This window comes from Anthonomus grandis, chromosome 15 (genome assembly GCF_022605725.1).
Source record: "Anthonomus grandis grandis chromosome 15, icAntGran1.3, whole genome shotgun sequence".
Classification (NCBI taxonomy): domain Eukaryota; kingdom Metazoa; phylum Arthropoda; class Insecta; order Coleoptera; family Curculionidae; genus Anthonomus; species Anthonomus grandis.
In genome coordinates, this window is record NC_065560.1 from 10,031,967 (window position 1) to 10,056,853 (window position 24,887).

Below are 24,887 nucleotides of genomic sequence, written 5' to 3' on the forward strand. Positions count from 1 at the left end.
ACGAGACCGGTTATAAAATATGAACATTTAAAACAACACACGTTAGAAGTTCCAAAAGCATTGACTAATGCTCAACGGATCATAGTGAAATGACTTAAACGTTGTATGTATATTTGAAGACCACAGGGGAAAAACGTGCCAAGTCATATTTCTATTTTTTGACAGGAAACGAATTTTAAGGTTAGAAACGCTATGATAATTACACAGCTTGCAAAATGGTTATTTATTTGCCATCATATTGAAGCTATGACCTTGCTCTATCTCCTCAATGACATTTTGTAATATAATATCAAACTGGTACTTCACCACAATGTGTCGAAGTTTCAAACAACTGCGAATACCTGGGAAAAAGATGTTATTTCACTGACTTAGCACGTTCTTTCATTGTATATACTTATACAATGAAAGAAACAAACTGCTAAGTCAGTGGCGATTGATTAATTTATATTTAAATTTTGCTTAAATAATTATTTATACTCTGTTATTTATTTACCAAACATAAACTATAATGTATTATTTTATTTATATGTAGGTATTTATAAAAGAATGGTTGTCATAATAAACAAAAATAAAACTTCTCTTCTGGATTCGGTTCTTATGGGATGAACGGAAAAAGCTGTAAAAAACAAAGTATTAATAACTCATAACTCACCAAGCCAAGGAGTTGTCTCTACTTGTGTTTTAAATTAGAATAAAAAGCTGACTCTCTGGGGTGCAAAATTTTTTAAAGTTCTGCAGGTCCTTGTATTTCTCCAAAGGGATAGGTGTATCATCTGTATAAAAAATCACTGATAATTAAATTGTTGCAAAAGTCAAAACGAGCCTACTAACCAAAAGTTGCGACTGGTGGGTGGTAAAACTGACCGTCGGGTAGCGGCGGACCAGTGATTCTCTTTTTTCTTGGAGGTACAATAACTGACGAGTTCCAAAGACCAATGTAAGTATCTCGATGAAAAACTAAGCGAGGATGTTCCTTGGTAATTTTAATTGCCGGATTGGACGTGTGGACAAAAAATGAGCAGAATTCATTCGCGCCCTTTTTTTCTACTGTCTCAGGATAAGCATAGAAGAATACTTCAGAATTTGAGAGCTTGTGTACAATAAATGAAAATAATGATAACTGCCGGCTGTAGTACACATCATTCGTAGATAAATTCGGCATGGGCAAATTTCTTCCGAAATCCATGCATATTGCTTCTGTGTCTGCCTTTGTTCGACTCCTCAACCTGGCCTGCTTTTTACGTGCGTAGAATACCTCGGCTTTCGCTAGATGTAGTTTTTGTTGAATTATCAAATCCTTAATCCCCTTTTCCTCGTGGCATGCATCAATCTGTACTTTTAATTGGTCGCAGAAGCTACAAGTATCACTACGCGGATATCCAAAGGATATATTAAACTTGCTGCAAAATATGGAGCGGTTAGTTTCATAACTAGCCTTAACTTGAGGAAATTTTTCTTTAAACATATCACACATTTTTTTCACATTTAACTCGGCAGATAAATAAATTCTCTTAATTTTATTAAGACTGTAGTGACTTAATCGAGTCTTGAAACTTTTATTGTGTTCTAAAATTTTGTTTTTAGTTTCAACGCTTAGTTTGTGTTTTCTATTCAAATGTCTGCCGCGTTTATCAATAGGTGCAGTTCCACTCTTCTGGAGACTCTTTTGTATGGTTTTTATTCTACGTCTTGTTAAACCATGTAGAGAAACAAACGCATTCTTGCAAACTCGCTCTTCAACTGCTACATTCTCACGAACTATACGCACCTTGTAATAAAACGTTGAAGTTCTCAGGACACTCTCATCTTCCGGTAATTGAGGTCGGCGCTGAGCCACTGGACAAAGAGAAATTAGACCTGTTAAATAGGCTGTTTGATCATTCCAACTTTTTATTAGATTAAACTTTGGTACAATGTCCATGCTTTCATCTGCAGTTATTTTTTCAAAACATCTGTATCGTCGGCATTGACAGGCATCACCAGTTAGATGTAACTGAAGCCTTATTAACTTGGTAGCATCTCTTACCCGACCCGTACATTTTCTCTTTTTTGTGCTTACTGGCTTTGTCTCATGATCTTCACAATTACTCAAATTATTATTGTCTATTGTATTGTTTTTCACTAACAGCAATAACAAACAAAACCTTTTTACGCGGGTATCGTTAACCTTACTTGCCGAAGATATAAACAACGACTGCCAGACGACTAATTTATATACGCGCAAGATAACGGCAAAAGTGACTTAACACGTTTTTTCATTGTACCGCGTGGAGTTAACACGTTCTTTCCTAGTAAACCAATATTTATTCTTGTTAAAACTGGTGACTGGTCACGTTATTCCCCTGTATGGCCGTGCATATAGATAATATACCTTTTAACCTATCATTTTTCTGATTAGTTCGATTTCACAAATTTCTTGACTTAACACGTTTTTCCCCTGTGGTCTTCATTTATTATCATGAACTTGGAATAAAAAAATTCACATAGGGTTATGAATTACGTCTAAGTTTAAAACAATGCCATATGTCACTGAAGTACAATGTTGCAAATTTAAGAACCGTAGAGTTCTGGACTCTAATAACGAAATAGTTACAATGATATTAACCAATTGATGTTATTCGTAAGGATGTATATTATGTTTTAAATAAATTTTATATGTAATAGGTTGCAAATGATAATGATATAATTTAAAAAGAAATTCAGATTATTAAAGAATAAATTGTATATATAAATTGATTATAAATATTGTTAGTAATGGATTATGAAGTGGTGATTCAAAAGTAGGCGGCATCCTTTCATGGGTTCAGCATGGGTCCGCAAACACTTCCTAAGAAAGTTATTCCCCTTTTAAAAAGACACCTAAAGGCGATCTTTTTCTTTATAATTTTAAAAACGTTTACAATAAAATTTTGTATATTGTAATTATTAATATTAGCATTACCATGCACGATAACCTACAAATTTTTTTATTACATTACGATGCACTCTTGAAAGAATTCTTACATTTTTTAACTGTTTAAAATTCTTCCTCGATACTTTATCTAAGAACATCAATACTGGATATAAGCCGAGAATAAACGAGCTGTTTAATGTGCCCCTATAAGTAGAAATCAAGGGGGTTAGGTCAGGAGAGCGTGGTGGCCATAACATTGGACCCTCACAACCTATCCAAAACTATGGGTAAGCATTATTTCAATGGTTTCTAGAGATAATGTGTAATCTCAAAGTGTGGAGGAGCCTGGTCGTGCATAAACCACATTTGTGCTCGTAATAGAAGTGGAAGATTTTCTAATAGTAGCGGTAATTCATTTTGTAAAAAAAATGTGTAGGTTTCTCCATTTAGCCGCTGCTGTAAAAATACGGGTTCTAATAAATGTAATTGATAATTCCCACTCAGACAATTGAAGAAAACTGGTTCTGATGAGCTCTTTGTACAGTAGAATGGTGATTCTTATTTGCCTATACATGATTGTTATGGAAATTAAAAATTCCATTTCTTGTAAAGCCGGCGTCGTCGGTAAATAATTTTCTTTAAGAAATTTTCAATAGCAAATCTGGAAAATCTCGCTATTCTCGTTGAATATGACAATATAAAATGCTTTCTTCCTAAAGTGACGATCACATTTTAGTTATAAATACAATTATAAATACCAACCTTACTCTTGCTTGTAATTAACATCACGTTAGATTTTAATGGAATTTAAATTTAAATTATGCTCTGACGAGTATGTCAATTTGATGCAAGTTCATTATTAGCCACATTACTGGAAGTATTTAGGTTAATTACTTTATTAGTATATTACTTTAATGAAAGTATTTAGGTGTTATACTAAATGTGACGTATACATAATAAAAAGTAAAGGACTTATAATTCAGCCCTCTGGAACTCCAGATAAAAGAGTTCTTTGATTAGGCTAAGATCTAAGCAATTCCAGAGCAAGTAAATCAAAGCCATAAAATTTAAGTTTAGAAATCAGTAACTATTGACTATTCGTGGCAAATTATTTGAATAGTCAGCAAAACAGTCAGCGACGCAAACCTTTTATCATAGGCCTCAAAAATAATATTTCTTACCTACGTCGATGCAATTGCTATACTGAAGCCCCCAACACTGATTTTCTGGTATTATTTTGTTTATATCACCATATTTAAGTATTTGATTATTTGATATTGCAAAAGAAATCTATTACAGTGGGAGGCTGGCAAAATCTGCCATGGTAGCTAAAGAAACATGGTCTATTGTTAACGAACTAAGAAATAAGTCTACCTCAACCAGCAATGTCTCTACATCACCCGAGGACCTAAACAATTACTTTGTAAACGTGGCAAAAAATCTAATGGCCACCATAACACCTTCTGATGATCCTCTGTCATATCTCTCTAATGAAAATTTGTACAATTTCTTTTTTACGCCAGTATCATTTACAGAACTTCAAAGTACAATTAATGAAATAAAAAACAAATCATCAGCTGGTACAGATGGGCTTACTCTTAAAATGTTTTCAAATATGCCTGATTGTACTCTAATCCATTTAGTAGACCTAATCAACATGTCATTTTCAAATGGGGTCTTTCCAAACTGCCTTAAAACTGCAATAATTATTCCATTACATTAAGGAGGAGATAAAGATCAAGCCTCAAACTATCCTCCAATTGCACGTCTTCCAACCCTCTCAAAGATCATAGAACGCCTGGCTAAAAAAAGGTTTTTGTCATTTTTGTTTAAATATAATATCTTAACCCCTTATCAGTTTGGAGCAAAAAAGGATTTCTAAGCAAAAAATGCACCAACGTTACTATGTTCTCCCTATTTAACAGCGTTTATTCAAATATCAACAAAAATTACTTAACAGCAACAATTTTCTGTGACTTTTCAAAAGCTTTCGATTGCGTAAACCACATTATTTTAATTAACAAATTGAGAGGTATATCCCTTCACTGGTTTAAGTCATATTTGTGCAACAGAAGTCAACTTGTAAAGGTCGATACGTCAAGATCTTCTTGTAAACCAATTGAATGTGGGGTACCTCAAGGTTCTGTTTTGGGTCCTATGCTCTTTCTGCTGTTTATAAATGACCTGGCCAGCCTAAACGTAAGTGGAAAAATCTGTCTTTTTGCTGATGATACTAGCTTTACTTGGAGCATTCCGAATGCAATGGCACTACATACAACAATTTCCAACGACTTGGTCTTCATTAAATCGTGGTGCGATTCCAATCTTTTATGCCTAAATCTCTCAAAAACTAAAGTCTTATCATATAAAACGACCATTCCTCTTATTTATTCTAAACAATACCAGTTTGGAAGTTGTTGAGTCTGTCAAGTTCTTGGGTCTTGTTGTGGACGGCTCTTTGAAATGGGATTTTCACATAGATACGTTATTTAAAAAACTAAGCTCGGCATGTTTTGCCATAAGATCAATCTTAAAAGAATTAGGCTTTTTCACGGCCAAAACAAGTTATTATACTCTTTTTGAGTCACATCTTCGTTACGCCCTTCCATTCTGGGGTACATGCTGCAAGACCCAATTTGAGCGTATATTTAAACTTCAAAAGAGAGCGCTACCCTGCTTATTAGGACTTGATAGTAGAGCTCAATGCCAAGTAAATTTTATAAAATATAAGATCCTTACTCTTCCCTCGTTATTTATATTTGAATCTATCTGCCTTATCCGCAAACATGTGTCGCAGATTCCAGAAGCACCATCCCACAGCTATTCACTAAGGTACGGTCACAATTAGTAAATAACTCTATACTTTATGCAGCAATAAAAATGCACAACCACAGTCTAACATTCGCAGTTGAAATCTATATATATACTTTGGCACAACCATCTGCCTTCCGTAATAAAATCGATGACTACTTTTAGTTGTTTTCGCAATGCCCTAAAATCTTTACTACTGCAAAAAGCCCTATATACAGTAGAAGACTTTTTTAATATTTTCTTTTAAAGCACACACACTGGCGTTATTAGCTACCTATTTATTTGCAAAATGTTTGCCTGCTTTTTATTGTATGTTTTTTTTTTTTGAGACTAAGGTTTTTGACAATTTTATATATTTAATTATTTCATTTTATTTATGTATTTCGACCAAATTGTACAATTTGATAATTTGTACAGTATTTTGTTTTGTTATGTACCTGTTTACTTTGTGTGTATTTTGTCTGAGTATTTTTTTATGTTTATTTGTTTATATTTGTATTTTTTTTTCCTTTAGCTTTGTCGATTAAATGTAAATTTTCTGACAATAAAGCATTTTTGATTGAGTATTTTTTTCAAATATCTTCGACAACACTGGAAAAATGTTTAGGTTCCTTACATTTAGGTAAGGGAATACCTTTGGTACTTTTCCAAATCAAGGCAAGATTATTTTATTTGCATAAAATTATCTTCTATGTTGTAATTGTTTACACAATATTTCGGAACTAAAGTGCTTGTCCAAACCATTGTCAAAGGAATATAATCAGAACCGACACAGTTCCTTTAAAAATCAAACACAATTTTATAAACCTCTTCCTCCGTGTATAAGCTAAAAAAATTGACGGTGTTATCAAGAAGATTACCATTGTAAAAGTCAATTTTGCTTAAGCAGTTAACGTTGTTTGAACTCAAAGAAAAAAATAAAAAAATATTTATTAATGAGGTAAGTATCTGAAAGATTTAGGGGTAGGTTAATGCGATTTTTGTTGTTGGAATAAGTTTTTAGATTATTTAAAGCATTCTGAATTTTGCGAGGCTTTTTTTAAATAAAATCAAACTTAAATATTGCTGCTTTACCCTCTTAATAGCCGCAAAAGTCAGATTGCGTATATTTTTGGATTGCTTATACTTTTGTAAATCTCTAGCATGCATAAGCATTTTTACGTTCCCTGTTAACCAATCTGCTTTTGGCTTTGTAAGCTTTCTAATTTTTACTGATTCTCGGTTATCGAATAATTGGATAATAAAATAACTAATTCTTTTATCACTCTCTCCTGTATGAATAAAATAGGTCACTCTTAAAATGTAAGAGGTTGAATTTATGAAAGCAACGATAGGATAAAATAATGGCGGGGGCACAGATGTAAATAGCTCCGCACTAGTGCGGAGGTGCTATGGGCGGGGGTTTTAATTCAGACGTGGTGAAATTTCAAAAAAAACCAAAGTCTATCATTGGAGTTCTCACAAAGTTTTAGTTTTAAGAGCTTGAAAATAAAAATTGAGAATTAAAGTAGATTTTATTAATTACTTGTGCTAAGTCGTATGTATCCAAATATGTTAAAACTGGGTTAGAAATTTTAAGAAAATCAATGTTAAAATTTTCACTGCAAATAATGTAGTCAATGGTTTTATAGATACAAGAAAAGATGTTATCCCTGTCATTAGGAAAAAAATTTAAGCATTAAGGAGTTTGGAGGTCCATAATACGTGAGAATACAATAAGCTGTACTCCATAATTTAAATTTAAACGATTCTTTTTCATCTAGGATATTTTTGCCTTTAGTATTTACTAGCATATAAGTGGCATTCTTATTGTGTAAATTTGTCTTTCTCTGACATTTTTATACATGCCAAAAGTGTCATGTTGATTATCCAGGACTTCTATTTCCTTACACTTTTCCTTCGTTCAGTTTTCTTTCGCGATATAAAACTTTTTTTATTGTTGATACTTAATAAGTAAGTTTACAAAATCCCAGTAAAGAGAGTAATAAGCTAGTTATCTCCAATATTATTTTGTTAATGAATATTTAAACATATGTATATTTTGTTCTACTAAATGTTTTTTTTTAAGATAATTCTATTGTAGGTAGATTAACTACAGAGCGGCTATAGTATAATGCCTTGTTTCACAGATTTTTTCATATTCTAGTTTTTCTTTTTGCTTGTTATTTGGTTATAGACTTAAGTAGTAATAATAAAATTTTTATAATATGTTAAAGGTTGGACACTTAAATGTTAGATCGTTGCTGAACTCATTCGATGATATAAAAAACCACATATCTAATTACAGTTATGATATTTTTGGTTGTCTAATAATATTGCTAATAATTCTATAAATATTGATGGTTATCTGCTTATCAGACAAGACAGACCTTCGCGAGGAGTAGGAGTGGCTGTTTATATGAAAAGTTTCCTAAAATATAAATTATGTATAAATCAAACATTAAATTTTCTGGAGCATATCTGGATTAAGGATCTTGTTGATGGCTCGAGTCTTTTGATAGGGGTAATATACAGGCCACCCAATACCAATTGTAATGAGTTCTTTGCTTGCTTTGAGGATACTCTATTACAGTTTTTTACGACTACCGATAAAATATTGTGCTTGGGTGATTTTAATATTGATTTCTTGGATGACAGTTCTGCAAACACCAGTACATTAAATAATATTTTACACACTTTTAATCTAAGTCAATATGTTTCTGAGCCAACTAGATTGACTCAAAAAACCCAAAGTATTATAGATTTAATCTGTTTTGATAGTGATTTTAAAATTAATACTGAGGTAGAAGATCTTAATATTTCGGATCGTCTTCTCACAAGATGTAACATTCCTTTTCAAAATGAGGCTCCACCGAGCTCGACAGTGGTTTATAGAAATTTAAAAAAAATTAATTTGGCTGAATTTCAAATGGATTTAGAAATGATCGCTTGGAATGAAATTTATAACTTAGATACAGTTGATAAAAAAGTTAATTTTATTACGTCAAAATTAACAACCCTACTTAATGCACATGCTCCTCTTAAAACTAGAAAAACAAACAATAAAAAACCATACTGCCCGTGGTTCACGGATAATTTGAAATTATTAAAAAAGTTAAGGACTGATGCACTTAATCGCTTTCGTCATTAAATTGTTGTTTACGAGATTCAGTTTTTCCAAGTGATTGGAAAGCTGCTATAGTGGTTTCGCTTCCTAAAGTGAGTAATCCTGAGACCTATAGTCAACTTAGATCCATTTCTATTTTACCATCTATGTCTAAAATTCTGGAAAAGGTTATGGCGTCCCAAATTTCAGGCTTCGTGTGGTCCAACAACCTTTTGCCAGAAAAACAATCAGGATTTCGCCGTGGTCACAGCACTTGCGGATGTTACGGATCAACTTACTGGTGCACAAGACGAGAGTAAGGCAAGCGTATTGGTGCTCCTGGATTATTCTCGTGCTTTTGATATGTTAAATTATGATATTTTACTAGCCATATTATCTGATTGTGGTTTTGGTGTTAATGCCCAAGCTTTGGTTAAGTCGTTTTTAAGTAAAAGGACGCAAAGAGTAACGCTAGATAGTACATTTTCCAAACTTATGTCTATTTTTGCTGGTGTTCCTCAGGGAAGTGTCTTGGGCCCTCTTCTTTTTACCATTTATACGTCTAATTTTATAGCATCCTTAAAGTTTTGTAAATATCATTTTTACGCCGATGACACACAATTAATATACTCGTTTAAGCCGGAGGATGCTGTAGAGGCAAATTTTAGACTAAACATAGATCTTAAAACTCTTAACGCACTATCGGAAGATCATTTATTAAAATTAAATCCACAAAAGTCAGTGGCTTTACTTTTCTGCAGTGAAAGACTTCGAAAAATAATTTATAATAAATTAAGACTCACTATTGGGCAGTGTAATATCTCTTTTAGAAACTCTTCAAGGACCCTAGGTTTAATGATTGATAATAAACTTAAATTTGATGAACATATAACTTCATTTAATACATGAAAATCTTACTCAGCCCTGAAATCCCTTTTTCTCCACCGAGATTCTTTAGAAAGGAAAACAAAAATAGAATTCTGTGAAGCACTTGTTGTCACATTTTAATTTTGCTGATAGCGTTTATGGGCCCTATTTGGACACAACTCAGGCTAAAAGAGTGCAGAAAGTACAAAACTCTTGTATACGATTTATATGCGGCATTAGACGAAGGCAGCGTGTATCACATAAGCTCAGGGAACTTAATTGGCTTTCTATGTTCAATAGAAGAATATTGCACTCGGCTTGCTTTTTTTATAACATTGTTAAATATAAATGTCCAATTTATCTTAATAAGAAAGTAGTATACCGTGCGGATATCCATAATCTTAATATATGAAGAAAACATATTTTTACAATCCCAAGACACAATAAAGAGTCTTTCAAAAAGGGATTTTCATATAACATAGCCTCCACCCTTAATAAATTTAAAATTAATACATTTAATTTTTCTGTTGTGCATTTAAAAAATAAAATCAGGCAGCAACTCCTTTAGCAAATTTAGATTTTTATCATTGAGTTTAGCAGATCTAGGGTAGATGTAGATAATAATATTATTATTCGTCCAAATTGTTAGTTTGGTTTAATGTAAGTCTTTTTGCCTACTTTATATATAATTGGGTTACTGGCAAAAATTGAGGAATTATTGTGAAGGTTATTTGAGTGCTATAATGAAAAGTGTATAGCAATGCATGGGCTTTAACAGCCCCTTCCTTGGGAGGAATGCTGAATAAAAAGCCTTTTGTTCCAGTATTATATGTATCTAAATATTATAAACTATGTAAATGTTATGGAACAATAAAATGATTTATTATTATTATTATTATTATATGAGTTTCTTGTTTTATTTCCTTTTGTGTCTTTTTATATTTTTCTATAAGATTGTTTTATGTAAATGGCTCTTATTAAACTAAAAGGGCTGAACCTATTTCGTATGTATTTTCGTATATTTACATCAAAACAAGTAATTCATCGGAGAGTTCTAATCTAAAGAGGAAATGCAGCAACTAAAGACGCTTTTCTCAAAGCTAAATTATTTTCATGGATGTGAGAGAACAGGCAGGTCAATGAGGGCAAAAGCTGAATCGAAAAATCAGTTAGCTTCAAGTTACACAACGTCAATATCTAGTAATATTTCGGATCTGGACTATAACCTACAAAAGTTAATTCTTGTGGAATAGCTTTTAGCATAAAACTAACTAAAGGAAAGAAAATTTTCCTTTTTTACAAGCCCTGGATAAAACCAACAACGGTTTTATTATATTTATCTCATAGTTTAAGTTTTTTTGGTTAGGTACTTTAGAAAAACCAATATCTTAAAAACTTTATAATTATTAAGAATAAACTACTGATTCTATCTAAGACCAATAAAATATCGGACATTCGTAAATCCAAAACGCGAGAGAGTTTGTCCGAGAATGTATATAAATGGCCGTGAACGGAGACGCCATTACGTCCCGTCCGTTCCACTGGACACCTGTTCCGGTTCCCATCGTTCCACAGGAAACCTCAGTTCCAAGATTTGCTCCTTTGCTCCACGGCTTTGTCTGTTTATGGACCGTACGAGATATAGCGGCCTCGTTAACCGGCTTTTGTTTTTATTTCCAGGATTTTACGATTTTTAAAGCAAAGGTGTTTTATGGATGCTACCCCGAGTTTTTATTTCGAAAGGTTGCGGATTTTTTCCATTTAATTTTTATTAAAAACAAAAACATGAATAATGGGATTTTAAGCTAATGCTATTTTTGTAATTACTGTGAGCATAATCTAAAAGGGTATGGTGTACAGACCTACTGAAGCTTATTTTTAGATCAAACTTTAAATAGTGAGGAGAACTCATGGCTTAGACGATTATCGTAAAATGTTCCACACAACAAATAAAGAATAATCGGTACCTTAGATATTAATCTCTAAAGCCCCACTACATGAAATGTTGCATGTAAAGATGCTTTTCTTAGTCCTTTGGGTGTCATAATAGCCAAAGCATTGACGATTAATTATCATTTGCCTAGTTTTAATATGCTACAGGGTGATATCCTTCAGCACTTAAACATCCTATAGATTCTCGCCCTTTTCTCATTATAATACAGATCACGTACCCTGTCTCTAAAACGCCAAGCGGATATTTCAGGCCATTATGCAAACCGTATTACTTTAAAATGTAACATTATCCAAATTTTATTTATTTATTTGACAATAGGCTCACGTACGAGAACGAGAGGGCTGTAATATAATTTTTCAAAGGGGCAGGATAGTGCGGTGGGGGAAGAGGCGATATCCGAGGCCCCGAATTGATGGGGAGACTCGAGGGAGCTCCGCCCCGTTCAGGGAAGAAAATAGATCCTTTATTTCGTATCTTGGGGACGAATGTTTAGTATTTTGGGATGTGTTTTTTCTTTGTATTGAGGGTAAAACGTTTGGTTTTATACTGAAGATGAAGGAAGTAAGGTGTGGGTTTAAATGATGTTTAATTGAAAATTTTAACTTTTACTTCACCCACAACATTTATTCCAAATTCATAATAAAGCTTATGAGGTCTGAAAATAATCCTGATTTTTTGTGCCCTTTGGGTCTAGGACCACTTGTTTAGGTACTTTTAATTTATTACGGTTGCAAATAAACATAAACAAAAATTTAATAATTAATCAGATATGCGAGTATTATAGAACACTGTTAAGTTGTTGACCTAATGTTCAATTAGAATTCCTGGTAAAAAGGATGAAGTTAACGAGTTCACTTCATAAAATCGGTTTGGAGAAATTTCATTTCCCGACACAAAGGAAAAGAACATTTCCAAGCAAATTTTGTTTAGTCGGGCTTCAAAGCGTTACTTGATCTCCAAATTCGCTGGCGGGATTTCAAAATCAGCTGAATCCCATATAGGGCCCCCGGATCTCTCCGGGGAAATCCAATCAGCGGCCAACGGTCAATCTGCTCCCCACGCAAATTGCGAGGCATTTTCTAAAAGTACAGGTCAGTATTCCCGCAACTTTGGGAGTATGCTAAAATGCAAAACTATTTTATAGGAGTTCAGATGTTTGGTGAATCGTATTATAAATAAAAATATATTATTAAAATTGAGGTAGCAATTATTTCAAAAATTTTAATACTCCCGTTAAAAATTAATTTTTGAGTTAATACAAAGAAGGGCAATAATATTGACAGATGAGAATAATGGAATGAGTAAGATATAAACATAGCGATGTTAGATATCAAGTTAGCGGCAAGTAAATGGTTTTTGACAATCATGAGAGTGGCCTTGTCCTGCAAACATGTAACAGGCCCAAAAGATCAAGGAAGTATATATTATATTGGATTTTTATATATAATATTGGAACATTTGAAGGATGTATAGAAGTCAGATGCAACAACGTACATCGAGCAATTCAGAGGATCAAGATTTCCATCTAAATAGAGATTCGAAATTAATTTACCTCGAAGTTTAAGATGAATAATAGAATGGGGCAAGAACAGTTTTTTGAGGTAATTCAATAAATAAATAAATAATCTTATACAGTTCTTATATTGCTCATTTGTTCGCTCCAAGCTTGAGTACGCTTCAATTATATGGCATCCAGTATATCAGGTGGAGATTGATAAAATTGAATCAATTCAGTGTAGATTTTTAAAATATTTAATGTACAAGATCGATGGCGTTTATCCAGCAAAAGGAACATGTCAAGATATAATGCTTGCACGTTTTAACATGAAAGCCTTAGCCGACCGCCGTGTGGTAGCGACCGTGGTCTTTGTATATAAGTTAGTTAATTATAAAATCGTCTGTAGCTCATTGTTAAATCAAATTTACTTTGTTGTTCCCAGATTAAACTCTAGAATCTCTCGAACTTTTCAGTGTAATAGAGCAATAAATAACATTTTTAGAAGGTCGCCGATTTATTAGATGTGTAACTTATTTAATACTCTTTGTAACCACAACTTGGACCTCTTTGTTGCTTCAATGTCTTTCTTAGTAGGATTTTTTAATCAATAATCTTAAATCTTGAATTTCTCTTAGAGATTTTGTAGGTAGGTAATGCTTTGAGTAAATGTATATTTTCTCAAATTTTTATTAGCCTATAAGCCTCTTTCATAACTTTTCCTTTAGTTTATTATCATATTGTATTATTCAATTTTAAACCTTAAACCTGTTGTACACAATTCTTTCTGTATTTCCTGTAAATTAATTAATTAAAATATCTGTTATTAAAATAATATTGTCCTACAGGCCAATGTTGCCATTTAATATAGGACTGCATAACTAAAGAAATTCTAGCGAAAATCTTGAAAAATATCCCATGGAGCCTTCAAAAGTTGTTGTTTTCCCTCGCGGTCCTATAGACCGAGTCGGCGCAAACGAATCTCGTCCGATACCGCGGTCCATCTTGACTTGCGCTGACTTGTTTGTATTTTTTATTGTTCGTGGATTAGTTTGTTTGCCCGCTCCGTTCACTGTGCATGTTGTTGTGTAATATTTACGAGTTTATATTGTGTTTTGTTTTATTCGGAAGAATAATATTTTATAAAAGAAAGAGATCACTAAGTAATGCTGAGTTAGAGGCTATAGCTACAAATATTGACTTGTCTGCTGAAGAATCGGATTTTGATTCAGGTAAAATTGTTTTTTTTTTTCATATTTTAGAGTTACTATAAATAGTTACTATATATATTATAGAACAGCTTTTTCTCGCAGATGATTTGATAAATGATCCTGATTTTGACAGTGATGCTTGTACTTCCGATTCTGAATCTGAAGAAGAAAAAAAGCAAACCTGCGTCCAATCGAAAATTTGCTGTCATCCATCCACGCTGAACTAGAGACTGGAGCTCAGGCATCAAGTTTTCAACCCACGACACACACGACTGGACTGTTACAATCAACATCTTCCGCTGAATTAGAAATTGATGGAGGGGGATACCAATCAGATGCCGAATCCCTAACACAACACGACGTATCCATGCCAGATGATATTGGTGATGATATATGGACATTGCCAATGGGGAACCAGACTAATCTTATCCGGTTTGCTGAGAATGAAGGTGTAATTCCTGAATTTGCTGCCTTGATGCATCAATCAAATCCAGAAGACTTTTATTTCTCACTGATCGATGATGATTTTTTTGCATATGTAGCGGATGAAACAAATTTGTATGCGACCCAAACAATATGTACAAGAAATGATATATCCAGGCAATCACGATTACATGACTGAACGCTAACAGATAAGTTTGAAATAAAACGATTCTTTGGTCTTTTTTCCTACATGGGTATTATGAAAATGCCAAGTATTTCATGTTACTGGAGCAAAGAAAAAATTTTCAAAATTGCAATGCCCACAGAATGCATGAGCCGTAATCGTTTTGAACTTATTCTCCGTATGGTTCATTTTTCAAACAATGAAGATAACAGTAATAACGATAACGATACATAAAGTACAACCAGGTACAGAAAAATATTCAGAGTTTATACAACCCTTCAGAAACTGTTTGTACAGATGAATCTTTAATTCCATTTAGAGGAAGACTTGTAATGAAGCAATATATAAAAAACAAGCCCCACCGATACGAAATCAAGTTGTTCAAGTTGTTCAAGTTATGTAGCAATGGCGGTTTCACATACAGCATGCAAATATATGCAGGCAAAAATTTGGAACTAATCAAAACTACACCTACAAATGTGGTAATGAACCTATGTCAGCCAATTTTAAACTGCGGCCGAACTGTTGTCACCGACAACTGGTACACTAATGTGGAGCTGGCTTCTAAACTATTAGAGAAGCAAACACACCTTCTAGGTACACGCAGAAAAAACCGTAAAGGTTTACCTAAGGAAGTCATTGACAAAAAACTGAAAATTGGTGAACACGTCATTAGAGAAAATGCACAAGGCATATCTGATCTAAAATGGCGTGACAAGCGCGAGGTCCTTTTATTGTCCACAAAACATTCTGACTCCATGGTACTCACGCAAAATCGCATGAGCAATTTTAAACATAAGCCACAAATGCTTGTAGAATACAACGCTGGAAAATCTGCCGTTGACTTGTCTGATCAAATGACAGCATATCAATTACCACTAAGAAAATCGTTGAAGTGGTGCCGCAAATTAGCGTTTGAAATAATTTTGAATACTGCTTTAGTAAACGCTTGGATAATATACAAACAGGTGATGAAAGAAAATATGCCAATTGTTGACTTTCGCAAGCGGATAACCTATAAGTTATGTAAATCCTTTCCTGATAATAATGTTGAACCTGACACACAAAGAATCCGAAAACGACATGAAATTGGAACTCTTCCGTACAACAAGAGGCGACCATGTACCAAATGTTACGAAAAGGTAAAGTCAGAAAGTGCATGGAAGCTCGCAATAAACTTAAAAAAAGTGAGAACCTATGGCCAATCTTGTCCTAATAAACCAAATTTATGTTTAGAATACTTTAACGTAGTTCACAGAATTTAGTCAGTCTTTAATCTGTTGTACAATTTTTCTTTAACGCTTTCGAATTTCTAAAGAATATGATTTTTTTCCAAAATATCTTTTTGTTGACAACTATTTTGAGCCCAAAAATGGGCCCTAAAAATGCAAGATCTCAGCTAATATAAGAGCTACGACCTTGCGGATGGTCTCGTTGGATTCAGAAGGACAAAACTAAGACAAAACCGTTGGAATTTTTCCGATAGCTCCCATAGAAGTTGAGATATCGGCCTTCAAAGTTTGAGTTTCTTCATTTTTCGGGTATACCCCCCCGTATCGAATTTTTCACCAAAAATTGATTTTTTTCGAATTTGAATTAACTACACCAGCGGCTTGTTCCCATCACCTACAACACGAAAACACTAGGTTATAATGAATTTCGATAAAGACTAAGGGAATTATAGCACTTTAAAAATGCGAAAAATCGATTTTCTTTAAACCCAAAAATAGCTATAGAAACCCCTATCAGCGGCTTATTCCCATCACCTACATTACGAAAACACCGTGATATAACGAAATTCGACCAGAACAAGTGGAATTATGGCTCTTTGAAAATTCGGAAAAAAGTCAATTTTCGACCCCCGTTTTTGAGCCCAAAAATGGGCCACAAAAATGCAAGATCTCAGCTAGTATGGGAGCTAGGACCTTGCGGATGGCCTCGTTGGATTCAGAAGGACAAAACTAAGACAAAACCGTTAAAATTTTCCGATAGCTCCCATAGAAGCCGAGATATAGGCCTTCAAAGTTTGGGTTTCTTCATTTTTCGGGTATACCCCTCCGTATCGAATTTTTCACCAAAAATTGATTTTTTTTCGAATTTGAATTAACTATACCAGCGGCTTGTTCCCATCACCTACAACACGAAAACACTGGGTTATAATGAATTTCGATAAAAACTAAGGGAATTATAGCACTTTGAAAATGCGAAAAATCGATTTTCTTTAAACCCGAAAATAGGTATAGAAACCCCTATAAGTGGCTTATTCCCATCACCTAAATCACGAAAACACCGGGTTATAACGGAATTCGACCGAAACAAGTGGAATTATAGAACTTTGAAAATTCGGAAAAAAGTCAATTTTTGACCCCGTTTTTGAGCCCAAAAATGGGCCCTAAAAATGCAAGATCTCAGCTAATATGGGAGCTACGACCTTGCGGATGGCCTCGTTGGATTCAGAAGGACGAAACTAAGACAAACCCGTTGGAATTTTCCCGATAGCTCCCATAGAAGCCGAGATATAGGCCTTCAAAGTTTGAGTTTCTTCATTTTTCGGGTATACCCCCCCTTATCGAATTTTTCACCAAAAATTGATTTTTTTCGAATTTGAATTAACTATACCAGCGGCTTGTTACCATCACCTACAACACGAAAACACTGGGTTATAATGAATTTCGATAAAAACTAAGGGAATTATAGCACTTTGAAAATGCGAAAAATCGATTTTCTTTAAACCCAAAAATAGCTATAGAAACCCCTATCAGCGGCTTATTGCCATCACCTACATTACGTAAACACCGGGTTATAACGAAATTCGACCAGAACAAGTGGAATTATGGCTCTTTGAAAATTCGGAAAAAAGTCAATTTTCGACCCCGTTTTTGAGCCCAAAAATGGGCCACAAAAATGCGAGATCTCAGCTAATATGGAAGCTACGACCTTGCGGATGGCTTCGTTGGATTCAGAAGGACGAAACTAAGACAAAACCGTTGGAATTTTCCCGATAGCCTCCATAGAAGCCGAGATATAGGCCTTCAAAGTTTGGGTTTCTTCATTTTTCGGGTATACCCCCCCGTATCGAATTTTTTACCAAAAATTGATTTTTTTCGAATTTGAATTAACTTTACCAGCGGCTTGTTACCATCACCTACAACACGAAAACACTGGGTTATAATGAATTTCGATAAAAACTAAGGGAATTATAGCACTTTGAAAATGCGAAAAATCGATTTTCTTTAAACCCAAAAATAGCTATAGAAACCCCTATCAGCGGCTTATTCCCATCACCTACATTACGTAAACACCGGGTTTATAACGAAATTCGACCGGAACAAGTGGAATTATGGCTCTTTGAAAATTCGGAAAAAAGTCAATTTTCGACCCCGTTTTTGAGCCCAAAAATGGGCCACAAAAATGCAAGATCTCAGCTAATATAGGAGCTACGACCTTGCGGATAGCCTTGTTGGATTCAGAAGGACGAAACTAAGACAAAACCGTTGGAATTTTCCCGATAGCTCCCATAGAAGCCGAGATATAGGCCTTCAAAGTTTGGGTTTCTTCATTTTTCGGGTATACCCCCCCGTATCGAATTTTTCACCAAAAATTGATTTTTTCGAATTTGAATTAACTTTACCAGCGGGTTGTTCCCATCACCTACAACACGAAAACACTGGGTTATAATGAATTTCGATAAAAACTAAGGGAATTATAGCACTTTGAAAATGCGAAAAATCGATTTTCTTTAAACCCAAAAATAGCTATAGAAACCCCTATCAGCGGCTTATTCCCATCACCTACATTACGTAAACACCGGGTTATAACGAAATTCGACCAGAACAAGTGGAATTATGGCTTTTTGAAAATTCGGAAAAAAGTCAATTTTCGACCCCGTTTTTAAGCCCAAAAATGGGCCACAAAAAATGCAAGATCTCAGCTAATATAGGAGCTACGACCTTGCGGATGGCCTCGTTGGATTCAGAAGGACGAAACTAAGACAAACCCGTTGGGAATTTTCCCGATAGCTCCCATAGAAGCCGAGATATAGGCCTTCAAAGTTTGAGTTTCTTCATTTTTCGGGTATACCCCCCCGTATCGAATTTTTTACCAAAAATTGATTTTTTCGAATTTGAATTAACTTTACCAGCGGGTTGTTCCCATCACCTACAACACGAAAACACTGGGTTATAATGAATTTCGATAAAAACTAAGGGAATTATAGCACTTTGAAAATGCGAAAAATCGATTTTCCTTTAAACCCAAAAATAGCTATAGAAACCCCTATCAGCGGCTTATTCCCATCACCTACATTACGTAAAACACCGGGTTATAACGAAATTCGACCGGAACAAGTGAATTATGGCTCTTTGAAAATTCGGAAAAAAGTCAATTTTCGACCCCGTTTTTGAGCCCAAAAATGGGCCACAAAATGCAAGATCTCAGCTAATATAGGAGCTACGACCTTGCGGATAGCCTTGTTGGATTCAGAAGGACGAAACTAAGACAAAACCGTTGGAATTTTCCCGATAGCTCCCATAGAAGCCGAGATATAGGCCTTCAAAGTTTGGGTTTCTTCATTTTTCGGGTATACCCCCCCCGTATCGAATTTTTCACCAAAAATTGATTTTTTTCGAATTTGAATTAACTTTACCAGCGGGTTGTTCCCATCACCTACAACACGAAAACACTGGGGTTATAATGAATTTCGATAAAAACTAAGGGAATTATAGCACTTTGAAAATGCGAAAAATCGATTTTCTTTAAACCCAAAAATAGCTATAGAAACTCCTATCAGCGGCTTATTCCCATCACCTACATTACGTAAACACCGGGTTATAACGAAATTCGACCAGAACAAGTGGAATTATGGCTCTTTGAAAATTCGGAAAAAAGTCAATTTTCGACCCCGTTTTTGAGCCCAAAAATGGGCCACAAAAATGCGAGATCTCAGCTAATATGGAAGCTACGACCTTGCGGATGGCCTCGTTGGATTCAGAAGGACGAAACTAAGACAAAACCGTTGGAATTTTCCCGATAGCTCCATAGAAGCCGAGATATAGGCCTTCAAAGTTTGAGTTTCTTCATTTTTTCGGGTATACCCCCCCGTATCGAATTTTTCACCAAAATTGATTTTTTTCGAATTTGAATTAACTATACCAGCGGCCTTGTTCCCATCACCTACAACACGAAAACACTGGGTTATAATGAATTTCGATAAAAACTAAGGGAATTATAGCACTTTGAAAATGCGAAAAATTGATTTTCTTTAAACCAAAAAATAGCTATAGAAACCCCTATCAGCGGCTTATTCCCATCACCTACATTTACGTAAACACCGGGTTATAACGAAATTCGACCAGAACAAGTGGAATTATGGCTTTTGAAAATTCGGAAAAAAGTCAATTTTCGACCCCCGTTTTTGAGCCCAAAAATGGGCCACAAAAATGCAAGATCTCAGCTAATATAGGAGCTACGACCCTTGCGGATGGCCTCGTTGGATTCAGAAGGACGAAACTAAGACAAACCCGTTGGAATTTTCCCGATAGCTCCCATAGAAGCCGAGATATAGGGCCTTCAAAGTTTGAGTTTCTTCATTTTTCGGGTATACCCCCCCGTATCGAATTTTTCACCAAAAATTGATTTTTTTCGAATTTGAATTAACTTTACCAGCGGGTTGTTCCCATCACCTACAACACGACAACACTGGGTATAATGAATTTCGATAAAAACTAAGGGAATTATAGCACTTTGAAAATGCGAAAAATCGATTTTCTTTAAACCCAAAAATAGCTATAGAAACTCCTATCAGCGGCTTATTCCCATCACCTACATTACGTAAACACCGGGTTATAACGAAATTCGACCAGAACAAGTGGAATTATGGCTCTTTGAAAATTCGGAAAAAAGTCAATTTTCGACCCCGTTTTTGAGCCCAAAAATGGGCCACAAAAATGCGAGATCTCAGCTAATATGGAAGCTACGACCTGCGGATGGCCTCGTTGGATTCAGAAGGACGAAACTAAGACAAACCCGTTGGAATTTTCCCGATAGCTCCCATAGAAGCCGAGATATAGGCCTTCAAAGTTTGAGTTTCTTCATTTTTCGGGTATACCCCCCCGTATCGAATTTTTCACCAAAAATTGATTTTTTTCGAATTTGAATTAACTTTACCACGGGGTTGTTCCCATCACCTACAACACGAAAACACTGGGTTATAATGAATTTCGATAAAAACTAAGGGAATTATAGCACTTTGAAATGCGAAAAATCGATTTTTCTTTAAACCCAAAAATAGCTATAGAAAACTCCTATCAGCGGCTTATTGCCATCACCTACAATACGTAACAACACCGGGTTATAACGAAAATTCGATCAGAACAAGTGGAATTATGGCTCTTTGAAAATTCGAAAAAAAGTCAATTTTCGACCCCGTTTTTGAGCCCAAAAATGGGCCACAAAATGCGAGATCTCAGCTAATATGGGAGCTACGACTTTGCGGATGGCCTTGTTGGATTCAGAAGGACGAAACTAAGACAAAACCGTGGGAATTTTCCCGATAGCTCCCATAGAAGCCGAGATATAGGCCTTCAAAGTTTGGGTTTCTTCATTTTTCGGGTATACCCCCCCGTATCGAATTTTTTACCAAAAATTGATTTTTTTCGAATTTGAATTAACTTTACCAGCGGGTTGTTCCCATCACCTACAACACGAAAACACTGGGTTATAATGAATTTCGATAAAAACTAAGGGAATTATAGCACTTTGAAAATGCGAAAAATTGATTTTCTTTAAACCAAAAATAGCTATAGAAACCCCTATCAGCGGCTTATTCCCATCACCTACATTACGTAAACACCGGGTTATAACGAAATTCGACCAGAACAAGTGGAATTATGGCTTTTTGAAAATTCGGAAAAAAGTCAATTTTCGACCCCGTTTTTGAGCCCAAAAATGGGCCACAAAAATGCAAGATCTCAGCTAATATGGAAGCTACGACCTTGCGGATGGCCTCGTTGGATTCAGAAGGACGAAACTAAGACAAAACCGTTGGAATTTTCCCGATAGCTCCCACAGAAGCCGAGATATAGGCCTTCAAAGTTTGGGTTTCTTCATTTTTCGGGTATACCCCCCCGTATCGAATTTTTCACCAAAAATTGATTTTTTTCGAATTTGAATTAACTATACCAGCGGCTTGTTCCCATCACCTACAACACGAAAACACTGGGTTATAATGAATTTCGATAAAAACTAAGGGAATTATAGCACTTTGAAAATGCGAAAAAATCGATTTTCTTTAAAACCCAAAAATAGCTATAGAAACCCCTATCAGCGGCTTATTCCCATCACCTACATTACGTAAACACCGGGTTATAACGAAATTCGACCAGAACAAGTGGAATTATGGCTCTTTGAAAATTCGGAAAAAAGTCAATTTTCGACCCCGTTTTTGAGCCCAAAAATGGGCCACAAAAATGCGAGATCTCAGCTAATATGGAAGCTACGACCTTGCGAATGGCCTCGTTGGATTCCAGAAGGACGAAACTAAGACAAAACCGTTGAAATTTTTCCCGATAGCTCCCACAGAAGCCGAGATATAGGCCTTCAAAATTTGGGTTTCTTCATTTTTCGGGTATACCCCCCCCCCGTATCGAATTTTTCACCAAAAATTGATTTTTTTCGAATTTGAATTAACTATACCAGCGGCTTGTTCCCATCACCTACAACACGAAAACACTGGGTTACAATGAATTTCGATAAAAAACTAAGGGAATTATAGCACTTTGAAAATGCGAAAAATCGATTTTCTTTAAACCCAAAAATAGCTATAGAAACCCCTATCAGCGGCTTATTCCCATCACCTACATTACGTAAACACCGGGTTATAACGAAATTCGACCAGAACAAGTGGAATTATGGCTTTTTGAAAATTCGGAAAAAAGTCAATTTTCGACCCCGTTTTTGAGCCCAAAAATGGCCACAAAAATGCAAGATCTCAGCTAATATAGGAGCTACGACCTTGCGAATGGCCTCGTTGGATTCAGAAGGACGAAACTAAGACAAACCCGTTGGAATTTTCCCGATAGCTCCCATAGAAGCCGAGATATAGGCCTTCAAAGTTTGAGTTTCTTCATTTTTCGGGTATACCCCCCCGTATCGAATTTTTCACCAAAAATTGATTTTTTTCGAATTTGAATTAACTATACCAGCGGCTTGTTCCCATCACCTACAACACGAAAACACTGGGTTATAATGAATTTCGATAAAAACTAAGGGAATTATAGCACTTTGAAATGCGAAAAAATCGATTTTCCTTTAAACCCAAAAATAGCTATAGAAACCCCTATCAGCGGCTTATTCCCATCACCTACATTACGTAAACACCGGGTTATAACGAAATTCGACCAGAACAAGTGGAATTATGGCTTTTTGAAAATTCGGAAAAAAGTCAATTTTCGACCCCCGTTTTTGAGCCCAAAAATGGGCCACAAAATGCGAGATCTCAGCTAATATGGGAGCTACGACCTTGCGGATGGCCCTTGTTGGATTCAGAAGGACGAAACTAAGACAAAAACCGTTGGAATTTTCCCGATAGCTCCCATAGAAGCCGAGATATAGGCCTTCAAAAGTTTTGGGTTTCTTCATTTTTCGGGTATACCCCCCCGTATCGAATTTTTCACCAAAAATTGATTTTTTTCGAATTTGAATTAACTTTACCAGCGGGTTGTTCCCATCACCTACAACACGAAAACACTGGGTTATAATGAATTTCGATAAAAACTAAGGGAATTATAGCACTTTGAAAATGCGAAAAATCGATTTTCCTTTAAACCCAAAAATAGCTATAGAAAACCCCTATCAGCGGCTTATTCCCATCACCTACATTACGTAAACACCGGGTTATAACGAAATTCGACCAGAACAAGTGGAATTATGGCTTTTTGAAAATTCGGAAAAAAGTCAATTTTCGACCCCGTTTTTGAGCCCAAAAATGGGCCACAAAAATTAAAGATCTCAGCTAATATAGGAGCTACGACCTTGCGGATGGCCTTGTTGGATTCAGAAGGACGAAACTAAGACAAAACCGTTGGAATTTTCCCGATAGCTCCCATAGAAGCCGAGATATAGGCCTTCAAAGTTTGAGTTTCTTCATTTTTCGGGTATACCCCCCCGTATCGAATTTTCACCAAAAATTGATTTTTTTCGAATTTGAATTAACTATACCAGCGGCTTGTTCCCATCACCTACAACACGAAAACACTGGGTTATAATGAATTTCGATAAAAACTAAGGGAATTATAGCACTTTGAAAATGCGAAAAATCGATTTTCCTTTAAACCCAAAAATAGCTATAGAAACCCCTATCAGCGGCTTATTCCCATCACCTACATTACGTAAACACCGGGTTATAACGAAATTCGACCAGAACAAGTGGAATTATGGCTTTTTGAAAATTCGGAAAAAAGTCAATTTTCGACCCCCGTTTTTGAGCCCAAAAATGGGCCACAAAATGCGAGATCTCAGCTAATATGGGAGCTACGACCTTGCGGATGGCCTTGTTGGATTCAGAAGGACGAAACTAAGACAAAACCGTTGGAATTTTCCCGATAGCTCCCATAGAAGCCGAGATATAGGCCTTCAAAGTTTGGGTTTCTTCATTTTTCGGGGTATACCCCCCCGTATCGAATTTTTCAACCAAAAATTGATTTTTTCGAATTTGAATTAACTTTACCAGCGGGTTGTTCCCATCACCTACAACACGAAAACACTGGGTTATAATGAATTTCGATAAAAACTAAGGGAATTATAGCACTTTGAAAATGCGAAAAATCGATTTTCCTTTAAACCCCAAAATAGCTATAGAAACCCCTATCAGCGGCTTATTCCCATCACCTACATTACGTAAACACCGGGTTATAACGAAATTCGACCAGAACAAGTGGAATTATGGCTTTTTGAAAATTCGGAAAAA

The 24,887-nt window shown here is 35.2% G+C and overlaps 2 protein-coding genes across 3 annotated transcripts in view; one reads left to right on the forward strand and one right to left on the reverse strand.

Annotated features, from left to right (window-relative positions):
* The window catches only part of LOC126744840 (zinc finger protein Gfi-1b), a 189,296-nt gene that overhangs the window by 135,056 nt on the left and 29,353 nt on the right, over positions 1 to 24,887 (forward strand). The gene's annotated exons all lie outside the window — the stretch shown is intronic.
* On the reverse strand, positions 456 to 2,166 carry LOC126744845 (uncharacterized). 2 transcript variants are annotated; one of them, XM_050452404.1, is made up of 3 exons: positions 832 to 2,166; positions 675 to 773; positions 456 to 616 (listed from the first exon to the last, which is right to left on the reverse strand). In XM_050452404.1, the coding sequence occupies exons 1-2, from the start codon at positions 1,919 to 1,921 to the stop codon at positions 682 to 684; spliced, it is 1,182 nt and encodes a 393-aa protein (XP_050308361.1). In that variant the 5' UTR covers positions 1,922 to 2,166; the 3' UTR covers positions 456 to 616; positions 675 to 681. The 2 variants fall into 2 exon arrangements, with proteins under 2 accessions (XP_050308361.1, XP_050308360.1); XM_050452403.1 differs by having other exon boundaries at positions 534 to 773.